Raw genomic sequence first — 24,219 nt, 5'->3', positions numbered from 1 at the left:
AATTCAGACTAAATGGGAACTTTCATCGAATCAGTATAGTTTGGCTTAGAAGGGTCCTTTAAAAATCACCTCGTCTCGTTTCCCGCAGAGCCGGGGATTCTGGTACCCAGGCGGCTGCAGATGCCCCGGGTCGTACCGGGGCTGGCCCTGGCGCATCCCGCGGATGCCGCAGCCGGGGGCCGGTGCGGTCCCTGGCGCGGGTGCGGCCGGGGCGCGGGGGCTGCCCGGCGCAGCCCCGTGCCCGGGGAGCGGCTCCGCGGCCCGGGCCGCCCCGCCCGCCGCGGCCGCCCCGCCCCGCCGGTCCCCGCCCGCCGTCACGCACCGCCGCCGTCGCAGAGCCCGGGGAGGCACCGGGCAGGGGCAGCCGCCGCCGGAGGAGGCCGAGGCGGAGCGGAGCGCAGCTGCCGCCGCGGCGGGGGCCGGTAGGGCTGTCCCGGGCGGGGGTCCCGGGCCGCGGCGCGGGGCGATGCGGGCGGCGGGACCCGGGCACGGGGCATGCGTGGGAGCGGGGGCAGCCCGCAGCGCCCCGGGCGGGTTTGCCCACCCGCGGCCCGGCGGAACGGGGATAAAACTGTGTCCTTACGTAATGCCGGGCATTGCGACGCGGGGGCCTGCCGGCGAGGCGCGGGTGGCCGGGACATCGCGGCTGGCGGGACCGCGGGCGCGGCGGGTCCCGGCGCCGCATCCCGGGATGCCGCCGGCCGCAGCGCGGAGGCCGCGCTCAACGAACCGGCCGCTGGCCCCGTGACGGGAGGAGAAAGGTCACTGGGCCACGGCGGGCGTGCGGCTCCTGGCGAGCGCCTCAGCATGCGGCATCGTTCTGCTCCTTCCCGGGAAGCAAAGGTCGAAGGTGGCCGTACCTGCCCGCGTTTAGCACCGTCTTGGCTCTGACATCCCTTTCACCTCGCTCCTCCGGACCCCCGGCATCCTTCTTGCGGGTTGGCAAATTCATTCTGATATGTACCAAACCCCCAAGCCTCAAGCTAATCAGGCAAACTGATTTCTTCTTCCACTTCATTCTGCTTATTCTCAGAATATAGGTTTGTACTTGTGGGGAATAATGTCAGTTTAAAAATCCCCATGTCTCTGCTTTCTGCTCCTGTACTGAGCACTGTGGGGCCACAGCAGCAGCTGCCTCGATTCTGCCTTGTCACAGCCCTTGCTGGGAACAACTCTTGCTGGAGGGGGGAAAAATCTTTGACTCATTCAGTCTTCAGGTATTTGCAAAATAAAGGGTAACAAAATTTTCAGAATATGGAGTGGAGCTGACTCATCATCAGTGACCAATGCAGGGTTGCGTCTCTGGGGAATATTTATAGTGATTCTAGCAGAAACAGATCCCAGCTTGTTTCTCAGACGACTTAGTGAGAATAGAGGTGTGTTGCAGTTTGTTTTGTTGGGTACGGTGGATGGTTGAATAATCACCTTTCTCATGGCATTTCACCTAAGAATTTTTGTCAGAAATGGGCTTTTGCACTATTGTAATGAGGTTCCAGAATAATGCCTACCCCTAGCACTCTCCATCAAAGGTTTGCACTGATCACCTTTTCTTTCTGCCCACATTTTGGGGTGTGTATATGGGGGTGTAAAGGTGTGGGGGACATCACTGTTGGCTGGTGTAGCAGCAGGAGAATGTCCCCAGCCCTGGCACTGTTAGGATGGAGGCAGGATGCACAGCTCAGACCCTCCTGGGCTTGGCATCTTGCTGCAGGTAGGGAAAAACACATCCACCGGTGTAGCAGATGCTCCTTTTCTGTGTGAGCTGTCACATTGTGCTGGAGGACAAAATTCCATTTTAATTACTCATCCCTATTGATATGGTGCTGGCTGTTCCTGCAGTGGGGCTGGGAGCAAGGGACATGTCCCTTCCTGAGTGCGCTGCCGGGCGTGCACTGGCCTGGGCCCTGCCATGCTGGGGGCACGGGGTGGGACAGCAGCACTGCTCTTCTCCTCCTCCACAGGTATTTAACAGAAACAGGTTAATTTAACATGTGGAGATGTGGTTCTGTGTTCTTCCCTTGCAGTTTAGTAACTACAGTAGCTGCAGCAAGCTGTGACATCCCCTAAGTTAATTTAATCAATACTTACATGTGATAGTTTAATAAGGGGTTGCCATACAACACTGCAGATCCTAATGTGTACCCATGCAATTAAGAGTGGGCTGTCTCTTTCTTTAATTCCATAATTAGTATAGCCTAAATAATAATATTTACATTTGCTTTTAAGGGCTTTATTTCCTTTCTTTATTGGGCTACAGAAGCACTGCATAAACCCTTCTTTAAATGTGCTCCATCATGCATGCAGCTCCAGAGCAAAGCTCCAGCAGGAGGGCTGGCATCCTGCGAGTGTCACAGGGACGCTGCATGGCTTTATAATGCCTGCAACAAAAGAAATTGTGGACTCCCAATCTTAAATTTTGAGTCATAATGGTGCATGGATTATATGATGTTGGCATAGTAGCAAGTTGGGACAAAAAGTGTTGTTAAGTATTGTGTTTAATAATGCCAAGTATTTACAAACCACGTGCTTTTACTGGCTTCTCAAAAGCTTCGTGAATGTGCCCAACTTGATGTTTGACCTCTGTGTGACTGTGCATGTATTTAGGGGTAAGTGCTCTTAAATCTCTGCATAGTGAGGCTGCTGAACCTGATCTGAAGCAGACTGTGGGCATGACTTGAAGGGATTTGGGATCTGGACCATAAAACCCAATGTGTGGAGCCAGCACTGAGCTCCCCTGGGAGCCTGGGATGTTGTAGAGGGATGCTGGTGCCAAGTGGAGCTGGTGCCTCCAGGCAGCCATGGGACATAGAGGGAGCTGGTCCCTGCTCTGTCTGAGAGCAAAGCCCCATCCTTTGAGGTGTATTGACACCACAACAGACATTGGCTGGGAAATGACGCTGCCCAGGCTGGGGGTCCAGAAAGGCACCTAAAAGCTGCTTCATTCCAAGGAATAATTTTTCCTTTATTGAAGGACATAAATGAAAAATAAATTAGTATTCTTTTTAACCTTGAGGCAAAAGACCCTCATGTGGGTTTTTCCCCATGCATGTATCCCCATGTATCTGGTAGCATAACCCAATGCTGTCTGTCCCTCCCAGCTGTTCCTAGCAGCTGTAATGTGTCCACCTTTTGCTATTTGCAAAAGTAGCAAGTACTATGCTACTTTCAGGCTTTTGGAGACAGGGAGCTGGAATGTTCAGAACTACTGGTACCATCAAGAAACGGTACATGAGTTCAGATTTATTTGGAATAAAATGTGGCTACATAAGGATAAATCCAACCTTTTTACTTTCTTAGCTTTCAATCTGATAGACTTCCATTGTCTTAATGGGAATTTTATTCTTTTAATGGACTTGATTCTTATCTTAAATTTTTAGATTGTTCCTTTCCCCATGTAAATATCATAAACCTGATAAATATGTGCAGGGAACCTTTAACCTAGGCATGTATGACAGTTATCAAGCAGAGATGAGTTTTCCTTTGGTTGCAGCCAATCCTTGTATTTGCCAGGGCACCCTGTGGGTTTGTTACTTTTGGACTGAAATTGATTTAATTGCCCAGAACTGCATCACAGAGTGAAAACTTTGTCATCTGTGACATTGGAAAATACTCAAATTTGGCCTGCTGTAATGAAATCTTCACTGGGGCTACCTCTTGGTTCATGCAGCTCCAAAGGGAACTCCTGTTTTCTCCCTGTGGCACTTATAAATCAGACATTCCTGGAGGTATGCTCACAGCAGCACTTGGAGCTTACTCCTCAGTTCAGGTTTTCTTCAGTCATCACTTGTGCTATGGTGTTTCTTACTCAAGAAAACCAAAATATTTTCCCACTTAGAACATGTTACAGATATTCTACTTGGCCTGCTCCATGCGGGCACTGAGGTCTGTAGTCACGCTGAGCTATTTGCACAGTTGGACAAGGATAAAAGCAGTGAATTCATTTCAGTCCAAACCTAATCTGAGTTAATGTGCAGGGATCCCACTGGTGAAAAGCAAGGGCACTTGGCCACGGCCATTCCTTGATCCTTTAAGAGTTTGAATCCCTGCTAAGCATGCTTGTCTTACAACCTGTACTCGCACAGGATGTAATCAGTTTTGTTTCCCATCTGTTAAACAAGAGGCTTCTTATTAGCCAGTGCAAACAGAAATAATTATTTTTGTTTTGTTCTTGCTGACAATGGCAAGGTTAACCACCAAGTACACAGCTCCTAGCATTTTCCACACTCAGCAATTTTAAACACCTTACTCTGTGTGTGTTATATGATTTGCCTTACAACCAGCAGGGATTTGGCTTTCAGTATTGTCCCCTAATTATAGTAATTGTCTAAGTGGAGCTCTCATGTCTCCCACTGTTCTGGGCCCAGACTGCAGCAGTGGAGCAACCTGGCACAGCTTATGCACCTGATGAGCCTGGCCAGAGCCAGAGGGGATACACAGGCATCAGGGAACAAAATGTGGCTTCATGGGTCTGGAGAAGGGAGAAACATGACTGAGAAAACACAACCCAAAAGCATATAGCATTCACTTATGAAGAAAATATTTTGATTTTATGAAGTGACTCAAAGGGACTGTTGATAAAATAGATCTGATAGATTCTGAGATGCATCTGGCAGAGCAGTGCATTATCTTTCAAAGCAATGCTTATTTGATTTTTCAAGTGTAGAGATTTGTAATATTTTTAATTTTTGATGATGCTAAATGGCAATATCCATCAGAGGGTTCTCATGGGGCTGGGCTGCTCTGGCAAGGCAGAAGCATTTGCTGTACACAGACAGCTCTTAGTGACTCCTGCCATCCCTCTCTTGAGTGCTGCCTGACTTTGGGGAGTGATTTCCAAGCAGCATATTGTATCTGCTTCTAGTGACTTCAATGAGGAGCAGAGGAATTACTTACACAAATGTGGTAATACTGTCTTAGAGGTTTTTTCTGCTTATGTTTTTGTTTTTTTTTTTCCCTTTTTCTTCCCCCTTTTAAAGGCTGATTTTGAGTATAAAAACTAAATCCCTGCTTTTATGTTTTCACAAAACAAACCCAACCAGAGATATTCAGGCGCAATATATGCAGCTAAAACTGCTTTGGAATATGAATTTAAAAAAATTAACTCTCTAGCTGATGGTGTATTTGGGGATGCATTTTAATATTGGATATAACAGGGAAGAAATGACATGCACCCAAGTAGTCTGCAACTGAAGCTACATCATAATATATACCCTTGTATCCTACTTTATGTTCTGAAAAGACTGTTTGCTTTTATTTAGCCACCAGATCTGTTTTGTTTACTCTAGGATAGGGATTCTGCCTTTATGCAATGGCAATATCCTGCTTTAACAGGCACCAGCTTGTTGTCTAGAGTGCTTGAGGCGCTGAGTGACTGCTGAAAGTCCCTATCTGATCTCCATGGGGTGGTGAGCTTTCCTGAGAGCTGTCTCCCAGTCTGCAGCCAGAGAGATAATAAGGCACCCTCGTGTTCAGAGCTAGTGGGTTTGTGTGGGATTTAAAGGAGTCATTTTCTGCTAACATTGAATACTCTGGAGTAAGCATGTCAGGCAGTTCTTTTAAGCATTTGCATGCATGTGTAGTAAACTGCTTATTACTTCTGAATAGCCAAAAAGTTTGTGAATATGGAATTTTAGTGCAACATCTGGTATCAAGAGGATTAGCTTTAATAATGATTTATCCCCTTTGCTGTGTAGAATTTGGAAATCTTGTCTACAGAGACAGAAGATGTGCACCGTTTCAGATTGCTTGACTTTGTCTCCCCCAGAGAAATTACTTTATTTGAATAAGGGAGTAGAAATTATTGTACTTGGATAAAAAAGGAGATTCACCTGGTTTGTTCCTCTCAGGATCCTATTTTCTCCTCTGTTTATGGTGAGACAATTTTCCCAGTGGCAGAGAAAATGGGATGCATTTATGTCTTTTGCAGGAGGCCACTGAACTAAGAAGGTCAGGGCCTGCTGAGGATGGGAAAGTGATGCCCTCCATGGCAGTGTGGGCATCCCTAAGAAACAAAACACAGTGGAGGAAGCTGCCCCTGCAGTGTCCCCAGCACTGGGCTGTGCCTTTGCAGGGAGCTCCAGTCTGCATTTTGCTGCTGAAGCGGGGTTGTGGTTGCCCTCCTGATGGCCTGGCTTCACAGGGTAGCCCTGCAGGCTGAATTTTTATCAGCAAGGTCATTTTCTCTCAGGTGCACAGAAAAACACTTAAAGGTCAATGTCTAAGGAGACATCTTAACCCATTAATAGCGATAGCGAAGTCAAAGAAAACTGAAGTATAAGAATGACCATTTATTGATTTTGCTGACATAAATGTTATCCATTTGCTGTTCTGAATTAGGGGAAGAGAGATATTCCTGATGGTAGATGCTTGTTCTTGGTTACATTTCCTTAGTGAATGAGTTGGGCTCCTAATGCTTTACATCAGAATGCAGAGATCCATTGCGAGAAACAGGAGAAACATTTCCAAGAAATGGTTTGAAAAAACCATAAGCTCATTCATGCAGTTACACTGATAAGAAAACAACAGTTAACTCTTTGGAAAGGCATAGACAGTTCCTTTTCTTTTAATATATGTTAGCTCTGCAGCCTGTTTCACATGCTCAGTGGCATAGTACATGGTCATTGCTGCTGCTGGCTCCCGAGCAAAATGAAATCACCCTGTTTGCAATAGCTGCTTTCTTCAGGCTGTATTTAAGTGGTGGGTGGGGGATACAAAATGAAAGGGGTTGAAATGGGCTTAAGTTTCTTGTTGCTTAAATGAATTAAGTAAATTTCTGAACACTGTAGTTTCCTTTCTTTATTTCTTAAATTTTCCTTTCCAGAAAATGGCTGTTCCACCTGCTTATGCCGACCTGGGCAAATCTGCCAGAGATATTTTCACCAAGGGATATGGTAAATAAAGCCAAAATAAGTTTGGTCCTTTGCTGTCTACCTGATTTGTGAAACTGTTAGGATTTTATTGCTTTCCTCTGAGAAATACTCCAATTATTTCCATTAGAATCCACAGAATCACATTGCCCTTGCTGTTTGGAAAGGGAGGGTCACTTACTTTTCTTTGATAAAATTCTTCCTGTTCCCCATAGAACTGTTGTTGGTTTTGTGAGAAAATTGTGTGCTGTGCCCTTGTATTGATGAACAGGATCACTGATGGCAGTAGTTTGCTTATGAACAGAATGCTGCTCACTGTGAATAAAAGTATTATTACCTAATTTGGTCCCAGTTGTATTGCTGAGGTCAATAGGATTCATCAGTTAAATGCTATCTGAAGTGAGTACAAACTGCTTCTTAGAAACACATGGTTTGATAACTGTGCCCTTGGTTTAACTGTTTAATAGTTCACAGGTGATTTAGAAGAGAGTTTTAAGAAATAAATCAGAAATACTTTTCAAATCAACATATATATGATTCATATTTTTTACTCACTCTCTAGGTTTTGGGTTGATAAAGCTTGATTTGAAAACAAGATCTGAAAATGGACTGGTGAGTTTGGAAGCACATTGAAATCAAAAACATCACAGTGGTTTTGCGATTACTGTCTATTTCTCTATAAAATAAATATATTTGTATTTATATGAATTAATATATAACAAATTATAATGCCTGATACGTTCTACAAGTATAAACATTTGCCTGATTGCATGTATGTATATATTGACAAATACATATATGTATAAATTATTTTTTTCTTTTAGGAATTTACAAGCTCAGGTTCAGCAAACACAGAAACAAGCAAAGTCAGTGGTAGTTTGGAAACAAAATACAGATGGACGGAATATGGATTGATGTTCACAGAAAAGTGGAACACTGACAACACACTAGGCACTGAGATTACTCTTGAAGATCAGGTAATTTTTGGCTCCAATAAAGCAATTTGCAAATTCATTTGCAATGATGTCTAATTAGAAATCCAATCACTGAATTTCTTTTCTGTTCAGCTTGCACGGGGCCTGAAGCTGACGTTTGACTCCACCTTCTCTCCTAACACTGGGTAAGAAATGAGTAAGCTAAAGTGACAAAAAAGGCATTTTTAGTTTTCTGTCCTGAGATATCAAGACAGGTAATAATCAGCCTGTGTATGATGAAATCATGTCTGTGTCACTTAGACCTTAGTGTTAATAATCCCTTTATAATCCTTAAGCAAACTTAAACACAATAGCTTGAAAATTATAGTTAGAATTAGAGAGGGAAGAAAAAGTTGTGGTTTTGTTCCATTCTGTATTTCTGGCCATGTCAGAGGATGAGCTGCTGCATTAATAAAAGCCCTAAACAAGTCAGCTGAAATGCAAAGCTTAACGAGCTCCAGGGGCCAGTTGGCCACAGCTCTGATAGGCTGACACAGAACTGGGCTCTTGTCCCGAGCTGAATTTATCATCCGAATTCTTGCAGGCCACAGTGTGCCTGGGTGGTGGATGGGTATTTCTGACATGCTGATTGGATGCCATGTTTTATGTGGGCCAGAGGGATTAAGCAGCAGCTGTAGGTCTAGATGTTGGTTTATTTTTTTCCCCCTGATTATCTTTGTGCAAGCAGTGCTGTCAGTGAGTCAAAATACTCTGCACATCAGCTTCCCAGAGCAGCAGACTGCACTGCAGGCTCTCAGGGTAATAGTCCCATGGGAGCTTTCACCCTGTCTTTTAGATTTAGTGTTCTGCATTGTCAACTGCTTTCAGTCCACTCCTAATTCTAGATTAACAAGATATTTTTGTTAATCAGAAAAATCTCAAGTAGATTTTTATAGTTATTTTTTAACTGGTAGGATTCTTAGAGAAATTAAAAAGAAAAACCTTGTTCAAGAATGATGTTACAGGTCTAGAACTATTTCTTGGGTACTTCACAGACACTGTAGTTATGATTGCCTCGAGAGAACTGTTAAATGTGGGTAAATGGAGTAAGATTCAATCCTGGTGTGATCTGGCTTAATTTGACAGTGATGCACCATGTCTGAATATGAGACTTCTTCTCCCCCTCCTTATTACTTACTGACTGTGAGGAGTCTCTCAGCAGGTAAAGTCATTTTTTGGAGCACTCTGTGTTCTTACCTCTGTCCCTGTGACATTGGTGGGAGAGGTATTGCTGACTTTTACAGAAGTTGCAGATCAGTGCTTTTGGCACTCCTACACTTTATTTCTGATTCTGCAAAACAGAAGAAATTCCTGGGTCTGAGCTAATAATAATAAAAAAGAGATCAGTCTCTGTGTGGCTCTGATACTGAACCCTTGGATAGCATCAGTACTATTCTTGAAGGTTGTTTTGTTAGCTGACGTGAAAGGTTGATTTGAAATTTCAAATTAGCCTGACTTTTCCAGAAAGATTTCAGTAAAGATTTGGTCAAAGACAGAAGACATTTGTAAAAAGAGAAGAAAAAAATCTTAAATAAGAGTAGCTGAACATGTTAGATATAACTCTCTTGCCTTGTGAGAGTCTGCACCCTTGATGAAAATCAACCTAAGGACACATGAGAAAATACTGTTCTGGCCAATAGTATAAAAATAAACAGGTGACTCAGGAAAGTTTATTTCTGCCTTAACCTGGCAGCTTTCTGGTGGTTGTAAATGGCTGTAACCATTAAAGTTCATAAAGTACCATAAGGAGAAATGGGGATGTCAGAGCCACTGAAGCAGCCTGCTTGCTTCACAGCAGACATTGTCACAAAGTAGTGATTTTCTAATGTCTGTCACAGTAAATAAAATTACCCAATTCACTAGGATTGTCAAAAATTGTTTGCCTGGGAAAGGCAAAAGTTTTTTGCTTGGGACAGGCAAGCAAGTCCACTACTGTGGACTTCCGGTGGCAAACCTGTAAACTTCTACAGTTTCCATTCCTTCCTTGTATGTACCAAACTTTCAAAACCATTGTATCAGTTGGAGATGAGGGTATGGTTTTGTTACTTCCCATCTATGTGCGGCTGCTTTTCAGAAGACAGTCCAGAAGTGCTTCGTGGGGCACCACACCACCTTTTATAGCTCATTTGCAAAGAATTCACTGCAGCTGACTTAGGATTTTGCAAAGGTGAACACTGAGAAGGTGACATATCATGTGGCTCTCTAGGGATGAACATGTTGTCTTCAGGAACTATTGTACTGAGTTAAAGTAAGTGATATGATGGAATTGCTACCTACAGGTGTGCCTTTGCAAAGATATGATATCTGTCTTTTCTCTTTAGGAAAAAGAGTGCTAAAATTAAGTCGGGGTACAAAAGGGAGCACATCAACATCGGCTGTGACATGGATTTTGATATTGCGGGTCCTTCAATACGTGGAGCTCTCGTGCTTGGCTACGAGGGGTGGCTGGCAGGCTACCAAATGTCTTTTGAGACAGCAAAGTCTAGAGTAACCCAGAGCAACTTCGCTGTTGGCTATAAGACTGATGAATTCCAGCTTCATACTAATGTGTAAGTACTGGCAGACAGGCACTAAAAAGGAATTTGGAAGGATTTTGCTGCTTACTAAACAATGAAAGGGTCAGAGGTTCAGCAATGGTGAACAAGGGAATGGGGAATTGGAAATTAATTCTTCATTAAAGATGTCAAGCTGTATTTTTTCAGCTGCATTACCTTTTCTTTGAGTTGTGTGGGTGAGGGAGTGCATGATGGAAGGAACTGGATCTCACTGAGCACCCAAGGGTCCAGTGTCTGTCTAACAGATAAGGACTGTTAGAATCCATTAATGGTATAATAAAAAAGTAAGTTATAAAAATACACTTTGTGAAAGCTGAAATGAAAGCGATGGTTTCCTTTTACACCTGTCAACATCAAACAAAATGGTGGTCTGATGTGTAGATGAAAGAGTTAATCAGAGGATGAACAAGAACAGGCAAAAGGGAGTGACTGGAAGACACAGGGACTGGGTTTGTTTTAGTACTGGAAGGGATATGGTGTAAAAGTTTATTTGGTATTGCAACTTCTAATTATCTATTTAAACAAGTAGCTGTCCTTTCTGAATGTATCAACAGTGGGAAACCAGGATCAAATTCATGAAAACCTTAACTTCTCTGTCTCCTGTAACTCCTAAAAAGGCAATTTATGCCTTTGGGGAAGACAATTTTTTCAGATCAGGCAATCCCTAATCCATTCTCCTGGCCCCCCCTTTCCGTGCCCTTGGGTAATTGGATATTTTGCATGTAGCAGAGCTATTCCAGGCTGTTTCCATCTGGGGGCTGAACAACCCTTCTGCCTTCCTAGAGCTACTTCTTCAAAAGCCTTCTGTTCCATTTCGTGCTGTTTTGCAGCAATCTGGTTTAGGAAGCTCCCGCTGCCTAACAGAACAATCGAAGCCCCACAGCCCAGACAGTATGTTTGAAGGATTGCCAAAGCACAAAAATGTGGGCAGAAAACTTCCATCAAAACGATATGTGGGGTCCCCTTCCACTCAGGAGTTAGAAGTTACTCCTTCAAGCACAATGACTTTCAACTTAGTTGTGCTGTAGCAGTTCAAAACATTGTATTATTGGCTTTTGCTATAAAATGCTGTGGTTATTATTGCTCTTAATTAAAGCAACAGCAGAAACAGCAGCTCTTAATTAAAAGTAACAGCAGCGAGGGCTCAGATCTGTTTCTTGTATTCCTGAGGGTCTGCTTGTCAGGTTGCTGTTATTGTACAAAACTATAGATGTATTGTACAAATAGAAATCTTATTTATTGTTCATAATAGATTAGTTAGGTGGTTGATGTATTTCAGCTTTGAAAATGTGTCAGAGCTTTTATGTAATCCCAGAAAGAGTTGTGTATGGAACTCCCCTCACTAGGCTGCTTGGTTTTTACATCTACACAGGTCAGTGTTTCACTGGGATGCTGTGGCAGAGCAGATAATGTAACTAGGTGGGGCATGACGCATGTTTTTTTTGTTCCTGGCATTACACAAACCAGCTGGGGACTCTAGCAAGTTACTTGCCTTCAGAGTGCCTTAATATATTAATTTTCATAGGGGGTTAGTGTTATTTTTTTAATATAACTACATTAAAAGTGCTATTATTGGCACAAAAAAGTGCTATTATTAGAGTTAAAAAGAAGTTGACTTTATTATTATTATTATTCTTTAATAATAAAAACAAGGGAGGTAGGACTGGATAATTTCTAGTTTTAAATATGACTTTCCTCATTTTTTAAGCATAGCTCAGACTGCCCCCCCACCTAATGTTGCAGGTCAAGACAGAGCTGTGTGGGAACCTTGCACAAAATCTGCCTGTATAACCAGCTCTCCTCAGTCCTTTTTAATCCCTCCTTTTCTTGAGAGCCAAGCACATGCAGTTAATGTGAGCTTCAGTCTTATCTGAAGTAAGTATTGTAGTGTTTTTCTGGAAGAATTGCTCTAACCATTTAAAAGGCTGTTGCTGTTGCTTGAATTTCTAAATAGGCTGCTTTTTGTGCACTGTTATGAACTAAAGAATATCAGACCAAAGGGGTAAAAGGGAAAAGATCCTAAATGTACCCCTTTTTGTAAGCACTAAAGGTCTGGTGTACTCTAATAATTGGAACCGGATTATTTCACAGTTTAGAAATAACCCCAGATCTTCCTGGGGTTTAAAGCCTGTTTTCTACAATATGTTTGTATCTTCTCTTTAAGAAAATAAGCAAAAATGGAAATTCAGATGCTCACTGGTTTATGAGGAGTGCAAGGCCTTTAGCAGTCTTTTGGTCTTGTTTTTATGATCTGCATGCTCTAACTTTTGCTTTTATTTGCCACACTTTATTCCTGTGTGACATTGGGGCAGTAGTAATTGGAATAATTGGAGTAATTGGTGCTACTCACCATTCGGCTGTGGGCCAGTGCTCTCTGCAAAGCAAAATTAGTTCCATTTCTGTTTCTAGTCCATAGACCATAGCACAGATGTACCATAAAGACTGTTGCAAATGGAACTCAGTTGCAAAAGCCTATAGACTTGCACATTAAATTGGCATCTTCACCTGTGATACAGTACCTCTGTGTCTGGTAAAAGCATGCTGACATGGCAGTTTTGGGATGACTCAGGCTCTGTGACTGGGGTACAGCCCTCTCAGGGCACAAGGAGACATTTGCCAGGGAAAATAATTATTTCAGAGTCATGCAGGGAAAAATAAATCTCTCTACTACACAGATTCCCATCTACAGGAAAGGGAAAATTAGAAGCTGTCATTGTTGGTCTAATTTTTGATAGTTTGTCATGTTTTTTTTTCAGTTTCAGAAGTTGTTGAAATATAATAATCTGCAATGAATTGAAGTGTCTAAAAATAGCTTCAAAACCAATCTGGCCTAATGTCTCTATCTTAGTTGTTACAGGGATATTTAATGAGGTGTAAGTGGATGTTGTGCAAATACAGCTCTTACTGGAAAAATAAAAGATGATTGTTTTGGGGTGCTGTTTAAAACAACACTAATGCATTCCTTCCAGGAATGATGGAACGGAATTTGGCGGCTCCATTTACCAGAAGGTGAATGATAAACTGGAAACTGCTGTGAATCTGGCTTGGACAGCTGGAAATAGCAACACTCGCTTTGGAATAGCAGCCAAGTATCAGATTGACCCAGATGCCTCTTTTTCTGTGAGTCCTGTGCATGTACATTTATATGCATTTGAAAAGAAGTGCTTGTAATGGAAATGGAAAGCAGCCTTTCCATCAGCAGAGTTCTGTGTTGATGCAGTTCTGTGCTGTGTAGTTGGATCTGTGTGTTTTGGTTTTGGCAGCCTGAGAGCACAGCTATTGGATTTTCCTTAAAAGAGACACAGAATGTTTTACTGTATTACTGGGCACTATTTTGGGACTATTTTTGTGTCAGTCTGGAAAAACTTAAAAAATATGTTAATAAACCCATTATTTTCTACAGTGACTGTAGATTCTTTGAGATTTGGGATTTAAGTTGTAGAAAACGTAACTCTAGATTTATCTGGGATTTAGAACTTGAAATCCCTACATGCTTAAAAGCTGTTGCATAATTCTCAGGCACAGAGAACTTTGAAGAAAGATACTAAATTATTTACTATTTATTACTAAATAATGCTTTATTGTTTCCCTTTAAGGCTAAAGTGAACAACTCCAGTCTGATTGGGTTAGGATACACTCAGACTTTAAAGCCAGGTAAGTCTATGCAGAAAAAAGTCAGAATCAATAAAGTGATACTTTAATCTTGAAATACCAGAAGTTTTTTGGTGATAAAGTATGATGGGTTTTGTAAGTTTGCTCTTTTTGCTTGGCAAGCCAGTGATGAACTTTTCTAGGGACTGTACTGTTAATTTTAGATATCTGCTGGCAGCAGAATTATTAGAGACCATTGTCCACTGACCAGTCAAATAGTCTCTCATGTTGACATAAAATATGTGTATAATTTTTTGTGTCACAGATCAGTAACTAAATTTTTAATATTTCAGAGGCTTCTTATTACAGAGTTTATTCTTCTTAAAAATGTGACTTTCTCAAGGTCCCCTGGCCCAGGAGGAGGGCAATCTTTCTGCTGCAAAATTGGTTTTAATGTAGTGTAATAAATCTGCTGCCAGAATACTGAGCAGATTGACATGAGATATTACAGCAGATGGGGATTGGGCTTTTTCATACCCAGATTTTAAAGTGGTTTAGAAAGGTGAGTATGTATCAAGGTCCCAGGTTTTTGTAATTCTGGACTCTAAAATTAGATTAATCAGTAGACCAGCAGCAGTGAATTGGCTCAGAGCTTTAATTACTCAAAGTGATAAAAAGCTGAATCTATCATCATGGTTTATTATAAATTTAATAATTCAGAAAGATTTCTTATCTGCAAATTGTTTTAAAATGCCCAGTCCTTCCAAGGCCAGCTGCCAAATCCCATTAACTTGGCTACCCAATAAATTAAAGCAGTAACAGACATGGCACTTCCTGAACATAAAGCTCATTCCAAGTTTTAAATTGACTTTTCTCTCCCTTTTCTCTTTTGCAGGTATCAAATTGACGTTGTCAGCTTTGTTGGATGGCAAGAATGTCAATGCAGGGGGTCACAAACTTGGTCTAGGATTGGAATTTGAAGCATAAGGAGTGATTTCTAATTGCTAATCTGAAAATACAGCATAGCTACCTTCAGAAAATAGTGTACCTTTCAATGTTTTGTCTGGGGTGCAAGTGTTGCTACGTATCTGTCCTGCTAGTCCTGGTTAAAGACAGCTAAGCTTTAAAAATGATGTTAAAGAAGTGGAGACAAAATCATAAATAAAAAATCCTAGCTTTTTTTCTTTATGTAATTGCTCATCTGTCAGCTGCCATGTGATAAGAAGAAGGAAGGTGTTGATTACCTCTACTAATAATATTGATGGCACAAGGAATGTGAAATGTGTTATAAAACCTGGGAATTGCAGACCACTATATTGTACTGTTTATTATGTAAGCAAAATGTTCTGACCTAAGGTTTCAGTCAATGAGGGAATGTGCAAAACTGTCTGAAAAAGGGATTTTAAAATTTATTTTTTTAGATATGTGTTTCATTAATGGTTTGTCTTACTTGGTTATGCCACACCTACTGCTGTCTCCAGAATGCTTTAGATTGTCTACCTTGTCCAAGTCCTTGTGGAGGAGGTTTGATGTGACTCAGCCAATACTGCCTGTCCTGTGTTGTGGTTCCTTCCCCTTGCACTGATGAAAAAGCTTGTAAAATGGACATAATCAGGGAAGAGTCTTTGCAACTGCAATCGCATAGTTGCATCACTAATTCTAAAACGGAGTTTTCTTTTATTACCACTTTTTTTTAGCAACTAAATGGGTACATTTTTAGAGAGTCTTCCATTTTGTGTGGAACTAGACCCCAAAATGCTGTACTTGACACTACTAAAAATGGATAAAAAACCCAAACCTGACTTGAATAAAATATTGAAATGTCATCTTTTACTCTGTCTTTATATTAATTGTGAAAACAATTTCATCTACATTTGTGGCTCCAGCAGAAGACTGGCAACATCTTGGTAAATGTTTTGTACCACACAAACCAAAAATACTTAGTAGAATTAAATTCCAGATGTGGCACTGTTCTTGCCGCTAAGCTCTGACAACTGCACATTACACGTGTTTATCTCATGGGTAAAACAACATAACGTGACTTTTTTGTCCTTTATTACAGAATTCAGTAACTGAATTACCTCTCTATAAACAAGTGTGGGCAATGAACAGTTATGAGCTTGGGTCTACTTCAGTGGCTGTTCATTAGTATTTGTATTTTTCACGTGTAAGCCACTGCCGTGGGCGGCTGCAGATGGCGAGAGCTGCGGTGCAGGATGTGCCCGATGAGGCAATGCCATTGCGACAGTGAGAGACTGCAGAGCCACCCCAGCGACAGCCCACGGGTTGGGCAATGCTGACTTCCCCTCACCGGGAGCCATTCCCCAGCATTTGCTATCTCTATTTAACCCAGCACTGCTGGGAGAAGTGGAGCCCCTCCAGACATCAGCGGTCCGAAAGAACCGTGTGCGGTCGGCTCCCAGGAGCATGGCAGATGCAGGCAGTGAGAGGACCAGAACCGGTTTAAAGCTGAGATGGGAGGATTCAGATCAGATATTCAGATATATCAGATAAAGGAAAAACCCTTTTCACTGTCGGGGTGGCCAGGCATTCGACCGGCTGCCCAGGGAGGCGGCAGAGTCACCACCCCTGGAGGGGTTTAAGAGGCGCGGGGATCTGGCGCTGGGTGATGTGCTTTAGGGGTTACAGTGGCGGTGCCGGTGGAGGGTTGCTCTGGACGGTGTGAAAGGTCTCCCAGGCCGGCTGGTTCCATGACCGTGTGATTCCAGCGGGCAGTGACCGCACGGCTCCATCACCGCCGTTCCTCGGCTCCCCCTCCTGTGACGGCGCCGCGCTGCCCTCAGCTGCTGCGCGCGCCCCGCGCCCTGCCGCCCGTGCGCTTGCGCGGCCGCCTCACGAGGGGCGGCGCCATCGCCACGTCCGCGGAGGGGGCCAAGATGGCGGCGGCCGGCGGCGAGCGGCGGGGGCCGGCGGGGCGCGCCCTGTGCTTGCTGCTGCTCTGCGGCTGGGCCCTGGCGGCCCGCGGGGAGGATTCCCTCGGTGAGCGCCGCGGGGCCGGGCGGGAGGACTGGCTGCCGGCTGTGGGCGTTGTGCGGTCGCCCCGCCGGTCTCTTTCACCGTTCTCTTCGGTTGGGCCTGGAGCGCTGTGCGGCCGCGGCCGGCGCGAGTCGTGCCTTGAGGTGACCGGGGCTGGTCCCGGGCCTGGACTCGGCCTCTGCTCTGCTCCGCTTGGGGCTGCGCTGAGGGCAGCGAGCGCTGGGCTGTGCGCAGGGGAAGGGCAGCGCCCGGGCGGGGGCGGGAGGCCGCCTGCCAGGTGTGCAGCGCTTTTGTTGCTGGTTACTTCATTCATCAGACTTGGGATTCTTTTTCTAAATACTCTGGCTGCGTGCCTGGTTTTAGTCTCCCCTCCCCTAGAAATTAAGCTTATGTTAGTCTGCAAGTTGACTTCTAGTTAAGTTTTTCTTTCTCCCCTTTAAAACTACAGACGGCTGTAACCAAAGGCTAATAAGAAATGCATGTTTCAGGGGCAGTGAGTTTCTCTTTGTTTTTGATGAAGTACTGGCTGGGCAGTGAAGAGAAAGGAATTAGTGAAGGAAAAAAGGGAACTGTTTGATCCATCAGTTCCTTCCGTGCTTGTCAGTCAGTATCTCCACACCAGCTGTATTTGTGTTGCCTCTCACCTGCTGTAATCGGTAGGCAGTAAGAATTTGGGACAGTAATTTGTAGGAAACGGAGAGTTTTTAATTTCAGGAGTCATTAAACAACTTGCTTTCTAAAAGAAGTTTTCCTGGAAATGAGTTATGTGCGGCGTTTGTGTTGCTAATTCTGTCTCCATGATTGAACATTAGTATCTGCTCCTGAAGCTGAGGCAGCTCTGGATCTAAAATCATCTGACAGTGTTGTGTAATTGTAAACAGTGCAACCACCGTTTATAATGCCAAATAGTTTTGGGTAAATATCATAAATCAGTTGTGGTTTAGCTGCTAAACTTCCAGCTGCTATTAAAACATAAACCCAGGCATATTTTAGGAATAATAAGAAATAGCTCTTTCTCAGTCTGAAGGTGCAGCAACAGCCACTGGGAATCCCTTGCATTTAAGGATATATCCTTCTAAAACTTCAGTGTTAAAATGAATTCACGAATAACTTGAAGTGTAAGGCCAGATGCAATATAGATTTATAGGCAAAATATGCTTGTTTGTATTTCAAAAAGTTTAACTATTACTCTCTAATAGTTTTTATCTGTTTGGGAGGGTAACAGTAAGGTTGACCTCGCAATATGCCAGCTAGCTATAAATATGAAATTATCTTGCAACTGCCTTTCCTCATATTTATCTCTGCATATGCAAGTAGCTGGCTTAAATCTGAGGAGAGATCAGAATTCCCTAAACTTGTCCTGGATAAGAACTGAACAAGTTCTTATGGGTGGGTATGATAATTCAGATGAATAGTTTTTTCAGCAGTAAAAAGTGTATTAGATGTGAAATGGTTGACTTTGAATTTCAGCAGAGAGGCACCGTGCTGTCTGCTTCACGTGAGATGAGTTGAGTCTTCTGTGTTTTACAGTTGGTTAAAGAGCAATTCATACTGCAGAAGTGTGCCATGTAAACAAGAGCTCTGTTGTAACTGAACCTCAGCAAATACACAAGTTCCATGAATAACATGATTCAGTGTCCCCTCTATAATATTTTATTTACAAGTAACCTGACACAAGCAGTTGGTTGAATGCTTCATTTCTAGAGTCTGTGACTTTCCTGTGAGCCTTGAAAATGTTTTATGAAAGTATTGTTGCTTTTGTAAAATGGAAAGTTAGTTTGGCATGCCAAAATACAAGGCAAGTATAGTTTCCTGGTTTAAATGAAAATGCAGGCTGAAAGTCTAAACTTTGTTCTACATTTTTTAAGGTGCCTCTGGATTTGAATCTGGTAGTGATATGCTGCAAACATGAATAATTTGCTAATTTTTAGGCTTAAAAAAATTGGCTATTAAACTCTCTCTGCATCTTTTTTTTTACTGCCCTTTGGATAAAGAAAAGGGACAGTGGGATCTGTATCTTGATTTAATGCTCACCTTGTTTTTCATGTAGTTTTGCAAAGCCCTCCCAGCACTGGAGAGATGCTGAATTTGCCTGAGGGTGCATTCTTACCGTGCTCTTTCTGACTTACTTCATTACAATAACTGCTGCCAACAAAAGCCTTTCCTCCCTGAGCATGGCAGCGTTTCTTTTTAACCCGTGGTTCAGTAGTTCATTTGAGCTAATGTAAGGTTGGAAATCTGTTTCAGTGTCTATAAATTCAATAAAAATTAGTGCCTGGGAAGAAGTGCTGCTGTCTTGTGTCCTGACTGAAGAGGACTTCACAGCATCTTCTCATTTTTTGTTGGTAAAACATGCAGTGGTGAAAGATGAAAAACTTAACTGCAGAAAAAGCTTTCCTGAGAATATCCTCCTTTGTAGACCTCAGCTCATTCTGTGGGAAGAAGAATTTGGTGATGGAGAAAATGCTAATCATGTATGATTCTACAAGATGTCATGAATCCACAGAGGGAAGGATGACATCTCTTTGAAGTCCTTATGTCTGGAAAACAGACGTGCTAAGTTTTTCAGGGACGCTTTGCCACACTAATCTAGAAGGCGTGTGCTTACAAACTTTAGTTCCTGTCCCACTCAGGACTTTTCTTTGGAAGTTGCCAAAATGCAGGAGTATGTATTTCTGAATATGAATGCTAAAAAGTTTGCAGTGTGACATATGCTGTGTTCTTTACATGATTTCTTGTCTATGAAGGAAATTTATGGCAATAGTTTTCTGTCAGAGAAGTCAGTGCCTTGTGCATGGTTCTGATTGTTTCTCATCTTTTTCTCAGGTTCTGTGAAAGCGGATGTGGTTACAAAAAATATTTCTTCTACAAGTGAGAATGAAACACTGAGTAGATCCCAAAATTTGACAGACAGCTTGCAGAGTTTAACCTCAGCAAGAAAGGAGGCCAAAATCAATTCGGTGACTGCAGGAAAGCCACCTACAGCAAACAGTGACTCTTTGTCACCTGTTGTCCCTGCTAGTCCAGTATCACAGATGGATGTTGATGCTTCTGAAGATACTAAAATTGAGGAAGAAGATCTTCTAACAGATTTGAAAGACACACTAAATAGTTCCCCACCCATCATAAAAGAAACTATGGAGTCAGATGGAGATGACTATGCTTATGAAATGACACCGAATTCCAGATACAATCCAGACCTTCTAGAGATGTCAGAAGACGACAACTCTGACACCATCAGTAATTACAATGAGGAGATCAAGACCCTTGATGAGAAGATAAAAGCTGTTTCTGTCTCAGGGTTGGATGAAGAGGAAGACAGCCATTTCTTTTTTCATCTGGTTGTAGTTGCCTTCTTAGTAGCTGTTGTTTATGTCACCTATCACAATAAGAGGAAGGTAGGTGTGCTCCGAAAGGTTGAGAGAAACAGCTGGAGTGTTTAAAATAAAGTTGTGTTCCCTTGTACATATTTTTAAGAAGAGGAACTTAGCTTTCTGAAGAATTAAATCTTTGACCACTTAGTCTTGTGGTGATACTAATATGCAGATCATTAGTGTAATTTTTATCTGCACAATGAAAATGAACTTGAATCAAATATTTACAGTAAAAAAATGAGTTAATTGGTAACATCAGTAATCAATCAGTACAGTAATGAACACTGGCAGCGTACAACATGAATTCTATAAAGGAGACCTGAGCCAAGTCAAGTGGGGGTGAACTATTAGCTAATTTTTTTGTGCACAGGAAAACAAACTAAGGGAAGTTCACTGCAAGTGGTGTGAGAATGTTCTTGTTATGATTGTGCTAATCCTTCTAATAGTCACTTTAATATGGTCTTTATATCACAGACATTCTGAGGGTGTAACTATATACTTTTAGAAAATGTTTAATGCTGCTTCCAGTTTTACACAGAGAAGCTACTAAGTTACTGTTATCAGGTAAACGTTTCTTCAGTACAAACTAATTCTCTGTGTCTCAAAAATAGCCTGATTGTTGTTATTCCAAAATATATTGCTAGCATTAAAGATTAACTTCAGCCCAACCAGACACAACAGAGGTGGATGCACAAATTTGCATTAAACCATAGATTACTTTTTAGATATGAGGAATGTTTTGGGTTTATCTTTGGGGGAGAGCACTGATCTGGGTGAGGATTTGCAGGACTCTGAAAAGAAAGCAGCTAAAACCTCCAACCTCGAAACCTCAAACCTCAAACCAAAACCTCCTTTACTGCGCAGTGGCCTACTTGTAATGTGCGTTGCCAACTCTTTATAGGGGAAGATGTTGAAGACCCTTACATTTTGAAAATTTATCTGAGCAGTTCAAATAAGTGATTAAAAAATGCGTTGTCTTTGCCCCAGTAATGCTCCTGCCAGCATGGGGGGTAAAACCATGGTGTCAGTACCACTGTGAAGCTGTCTGTCAAACCCAGAATGTTTCTGCTCAGCATCTATAACTTGTCCTGTTTTTCTTTCAGATCTTCTTACTGGTGCAGAGCCGAAGATGGAGGGATGGCCTGTGCTCCAGGACGGTGGAATATCATCGTTTAGATCAAAACGTTAACGAAGCGATGCCTTCCCTGAAAATAACCAATGACTACGTGTTCTGAAAGCACTGTGACTTGAGTTTGCTGAACTTATCACTCTTTGCCTGCCCAGTCATGTAATGATATTCAGGTATTCTAAATAAGCTGCTTGTACAGAAATGAGATGTACTCTCTTTGACCTGGATGTTTTGGAGATTAAATCTTGTGGAAGATCAAGGGCATGATCCATCTGTTTGCTACTTTGGTCGGGTTTTTTATCAACTGTAAAGACAGAGAATTTAATAAATTAGTGCTCTTTCCATTCATTAAGCATCATTCCCTTCTGTCTGGAGCAGTCTTAATAGTCATACTACAAAAAAATAAGCATAAAATATTTTAGGTCTAATAAATTAATGACTTTGGCATCACTAAATCAAATTAATGATCTCTTTGCTAATCACTTACATGGCTCATAAATTCCACTATATTGCAAACTTAAAATATAATTACTTTTTTCTGTGCTTAAATTCTGACGCTGCAAGTCTTTAATTTTTTTCTGATTCTGTTTTCTTGTTGCCTAATTTGATCCTATTTTGGCAAAATAGCTAGAATGGCAATTTAATAATTTATGTATGTATTCATGCCGTAAATAATCTTAAAATAATTATGTATAACCCATTTTATTTCAGAAGTTCTGTACCATATATTTCCTAAAATGTTTAAGGTATTTGTGAAGGTACGCAGCTTCTTGACTGTTCTTTTTTCCTCTGATGCTATTTATGACTTTATTGTCGTTGTAATTAATGAGTGGAAAACAAGCCTTGTTGAATGATTTTACTAAAATGTAGATAGCTGACAGGCTTTCAATGCATCAAAGCTTTCTGTTGAATTTTAAGACGGTTGGGAAATGGCTATGTGATTTGTTATATTATAAATGGGAGAAACTGTAAGAATAATTTATTTGGTTCTTTTTCTGACCCAGGTAACAGACAGGTGAAAGTAAGGGTGTGGGGCCTGCCAGTCTGTGGACAGTGCACTCTCATTTTGACAAACATTTATGCATTAGTGTAAATCAAGTTACTGCTACAGTAGTTTTTTTGGTTTTTTTTTTTATTTTGTCTTTTGTACTTCCATTATTTATGTTTTCATGAGTTGTAAAATATAAAATTTTAGTTTTCTGTACATTCTGTTTGTGATTTAGTTTTCAGACTGATACATTTGTAAATAATGGTGAATCAGAACCCTATAATTAATGACTTGGTATTCAAGCAGTTACTTAACATTTGGAAACAAATCAATTTCACGCCTGTTGGCATGAGGAGTTTGAAGGCATGATACTGTTTTAGGAATGAAATACTAAAAGTCCTATATCCTACTGTTAAATGCATTCTTTTCGTAACCACAGGAAGTAAAGCACAAACAAAATATCCCAAAACACTTTTCTTGCAGTAATTTTTATTGTATTTGGACTTGTATCACTTAATATTTTGGATAAGGTTTTTAAAATAAATTACAATAATAAGCCTGTGTTTCTTACCTTAACTATTTCACTGCTTTTATACAGTAACTTATGATAAAGAACATGCTTATGCTTGGAATTGGAAACCATTTCAAAACCATCTTCTCTGTTGCACATACTGGATGTATGAAGGTTTGTTATATGCATCTGTTAAATAGTGTGTAGGGTGGATACCAAGGCTTAAATTAAATATTTTAAGCTATGGGAATTAATACATTCTTATGCAAGATTAGTTTAGCTTGAGTTATTTAGTCTGTAATTCTTCTGGAAAATATTTGAAATTCTTACCTGAACATACCTACTTTGAAGTAATACTGCTGTGGTCAAGATCTAAAGGGAAAGGTTACTTCTCAAAGCTTCTTTAGGATGTTTAAATATTGGAATTTGAGGAGGTGGCTAATGTTTTTGCACCCAAGAAATTCAGTAACTTTGTCCTTAAAAAAAGTTACTGATTATAAAGTGTAGTGGTTTTGACAGTAGAAAATAGTACATTCACCCTTGGCAGAGGCTTGTGTTCCTTTCAGCTTGGTCCCACAGGCCTTACACAGGACCCACAGTGAGCAGCCTGCCTGTGTAGAAGTACAGTGATACTCACATGAGAAAGTTTCATTTTCTCTTCAACCCCCCCAGTGAATTAGGCCAAAGAGACAAATGTTACATTTTCAGCCTCTCTCCTCATTATAATAGCTACAATAATATTAAAATAAATACAAAAAAAATAACATCAGTCTAAATTAGTAGAAATAAGGCATATTCTGTTACTTTCTGGAGTTCATAGATATGAACTTCACCCATGTTGGCTGTCTTCCAAAGCTCTTGAAGCACAGTTCAACTGGTGGAATAAAACCAACGTAAATGTGTTCTTTCAGCTTTCTGAACAACTAACAGTGTCTTCTTTAGGACTATATGTTTGAGGAATAATCTTGCATTTCCTTGCTCTGCTTCCTTCAACTTGTCCTTTGGGATAGGCTGTCTCTAAGAAGAGATATTTTTTAATCTTTACAGCTTTTAAGCTGTTCCTTACAACAAACCCACTAACTACTGGAGGAGGAATACACACAGATAATGGCTTGATTGACAGCTTTCCCTGAAAAGCTCACAGAAGGCAAAGGCCTGGTTTAGCTCAGTTAGCAAACCAGGTTGTTTTGCAGTCAGCACATTTTGAAATGCTTGTAGGTTTAGCTGTGCAGTG

At 41.6% G+C, this 24,219-nt stretch overlaps 2 protein-coding genes across 4 annotated transcripts; both read left to right on the top strand.

The window, feature by feature from the left end:
• The first annotated feature begins 312 nt into the window (after nucleotides 1-312).
• VDAC1 (voltage dependent anion channel 1) lies at nucleotides 313-15,812 on the top strand. 3 transcript variants are annotated; one of them, XM_053990807.1, is made up of 9 exons: nucleotides 313-422; nucleotides 6,821-6,890; nucleotides 7,429-7,478; nucleotides 7,691-7,843; nucleotides 7,934-7,986; nucleotides 10,162-10,389; nucleotides 13,365-13,515; nucleotides 13,992-14,049; nucleotides 14,882-15,812. In XM_053990807.1, the coding sequence occupies exons 2-9, from the start codon at nucleotides 6,824-6,826 to the stop codon at nucleotides 14,971-14,973; spliced, it is 852 nt and encodes a 283-aa protein (XP_053846782.1). In that variant the 5' UTR covers nucleotides 313-422; nucleotides 6,821-6,823; the 3' UTR covers nucleotides 14,974-15,812. The 3 variants fall into 3 exon arrangements, with proteins under 3 accessions (XP_053846782.1, XP_053846781.1, XP_053846780.1); XM_053990806.1 differs by lacking the exon at nucleotides 313-422 and adding an exon at nucleotides 764-938; XM_053990805.1 differs by lacking the exon at nucleotides 313-422 and adding an exon at nucleotides 945-1,040.
• A 1,037-nt stretch (nucleotides 15,813-16,849) lies between these two features.
• Nucleotides 16,850-23,030, top strand: C15H5orf15 (chromosome 15 C5orf15 homolog). Its single transcript, XM_053990809.1, has 3 exons — nucleotides 16,850-16,986; nucleotides 19,810-20,381; nucleotides 21,461-23,030. Exons 1-3 carry the CDS (start codon nucleotides 16,884-16,886, stop codon nucleotides 21,590-21,592), a joined length of 807 nt encoding a protein of 268 aa, XP_053846784.1. The 5' UTR covers nucleotides 16,850-16,883; the 3' UTR covers nucleotides 21,593-23,030.
• Nucleotides 23,031-24,219: the final 1,189 nt, after the last annotated feature.

Source organism: Vidua macroura, chromosome 15 (genome assembly GCF_024509145.1).
Source record: "Vidua macroura isolate BioBank_ID:100142 chromosome 15, ASM2450914v1, whole genome shotgun sequence".
NCBI lineage: Eukaryota > Metazoa > Chordata > Aves > Passeriformes > Viduidae > Vidua > Vidua macroura.
This window is presented reverse-complemented; position numbering and strand designations above follow the sequence as displayed.

Coding starts and splice junctions, on each gene's coding strand:
- VDAC1 (XM_053990807.1), top strand. CDS start 6,824: ATGGCTGTTCCACCTGCTTATGCCGACCTGGGCAAATCTGCCAGAGAT. Junction 7,844..7,933: donor AGATTACTCTTGAAGATCAG/GTAATTTTTGGC, acceptor TTTTCTGTTCAG/CTTGCACGGGGCCTGAAGCT. Junction 7,987..10,161: donor ACCTTCTCTCCTAACACTGG/GTAAGAAATGAG, acceptor TTTTCTCTTTAG/GAAAAAGAGTGCTAAAATTA.
- C15H5orf15 (XM_053990809.1), top strand. CDS start 16,884: ATGGCGGCGGCCGGCGGCGAGCGGCGGGGGCCGGCGGGGCGCGCCCTG. Junction 16,987..19,809: donor CCGCGGGGAGGATTCCCTCG/GTGAGCGCCGCG, acceptor TCTTTTTCTCAG/GTTCTGTGAAAGCGGATGTG. Junction 20,382..21,460: donor CCTATCACAATAAGAGGAAG/GTAGGTGTGCTC, acceptor TTTTTCTTTCAG/ATCTTCTTACTGGTGCAGAG.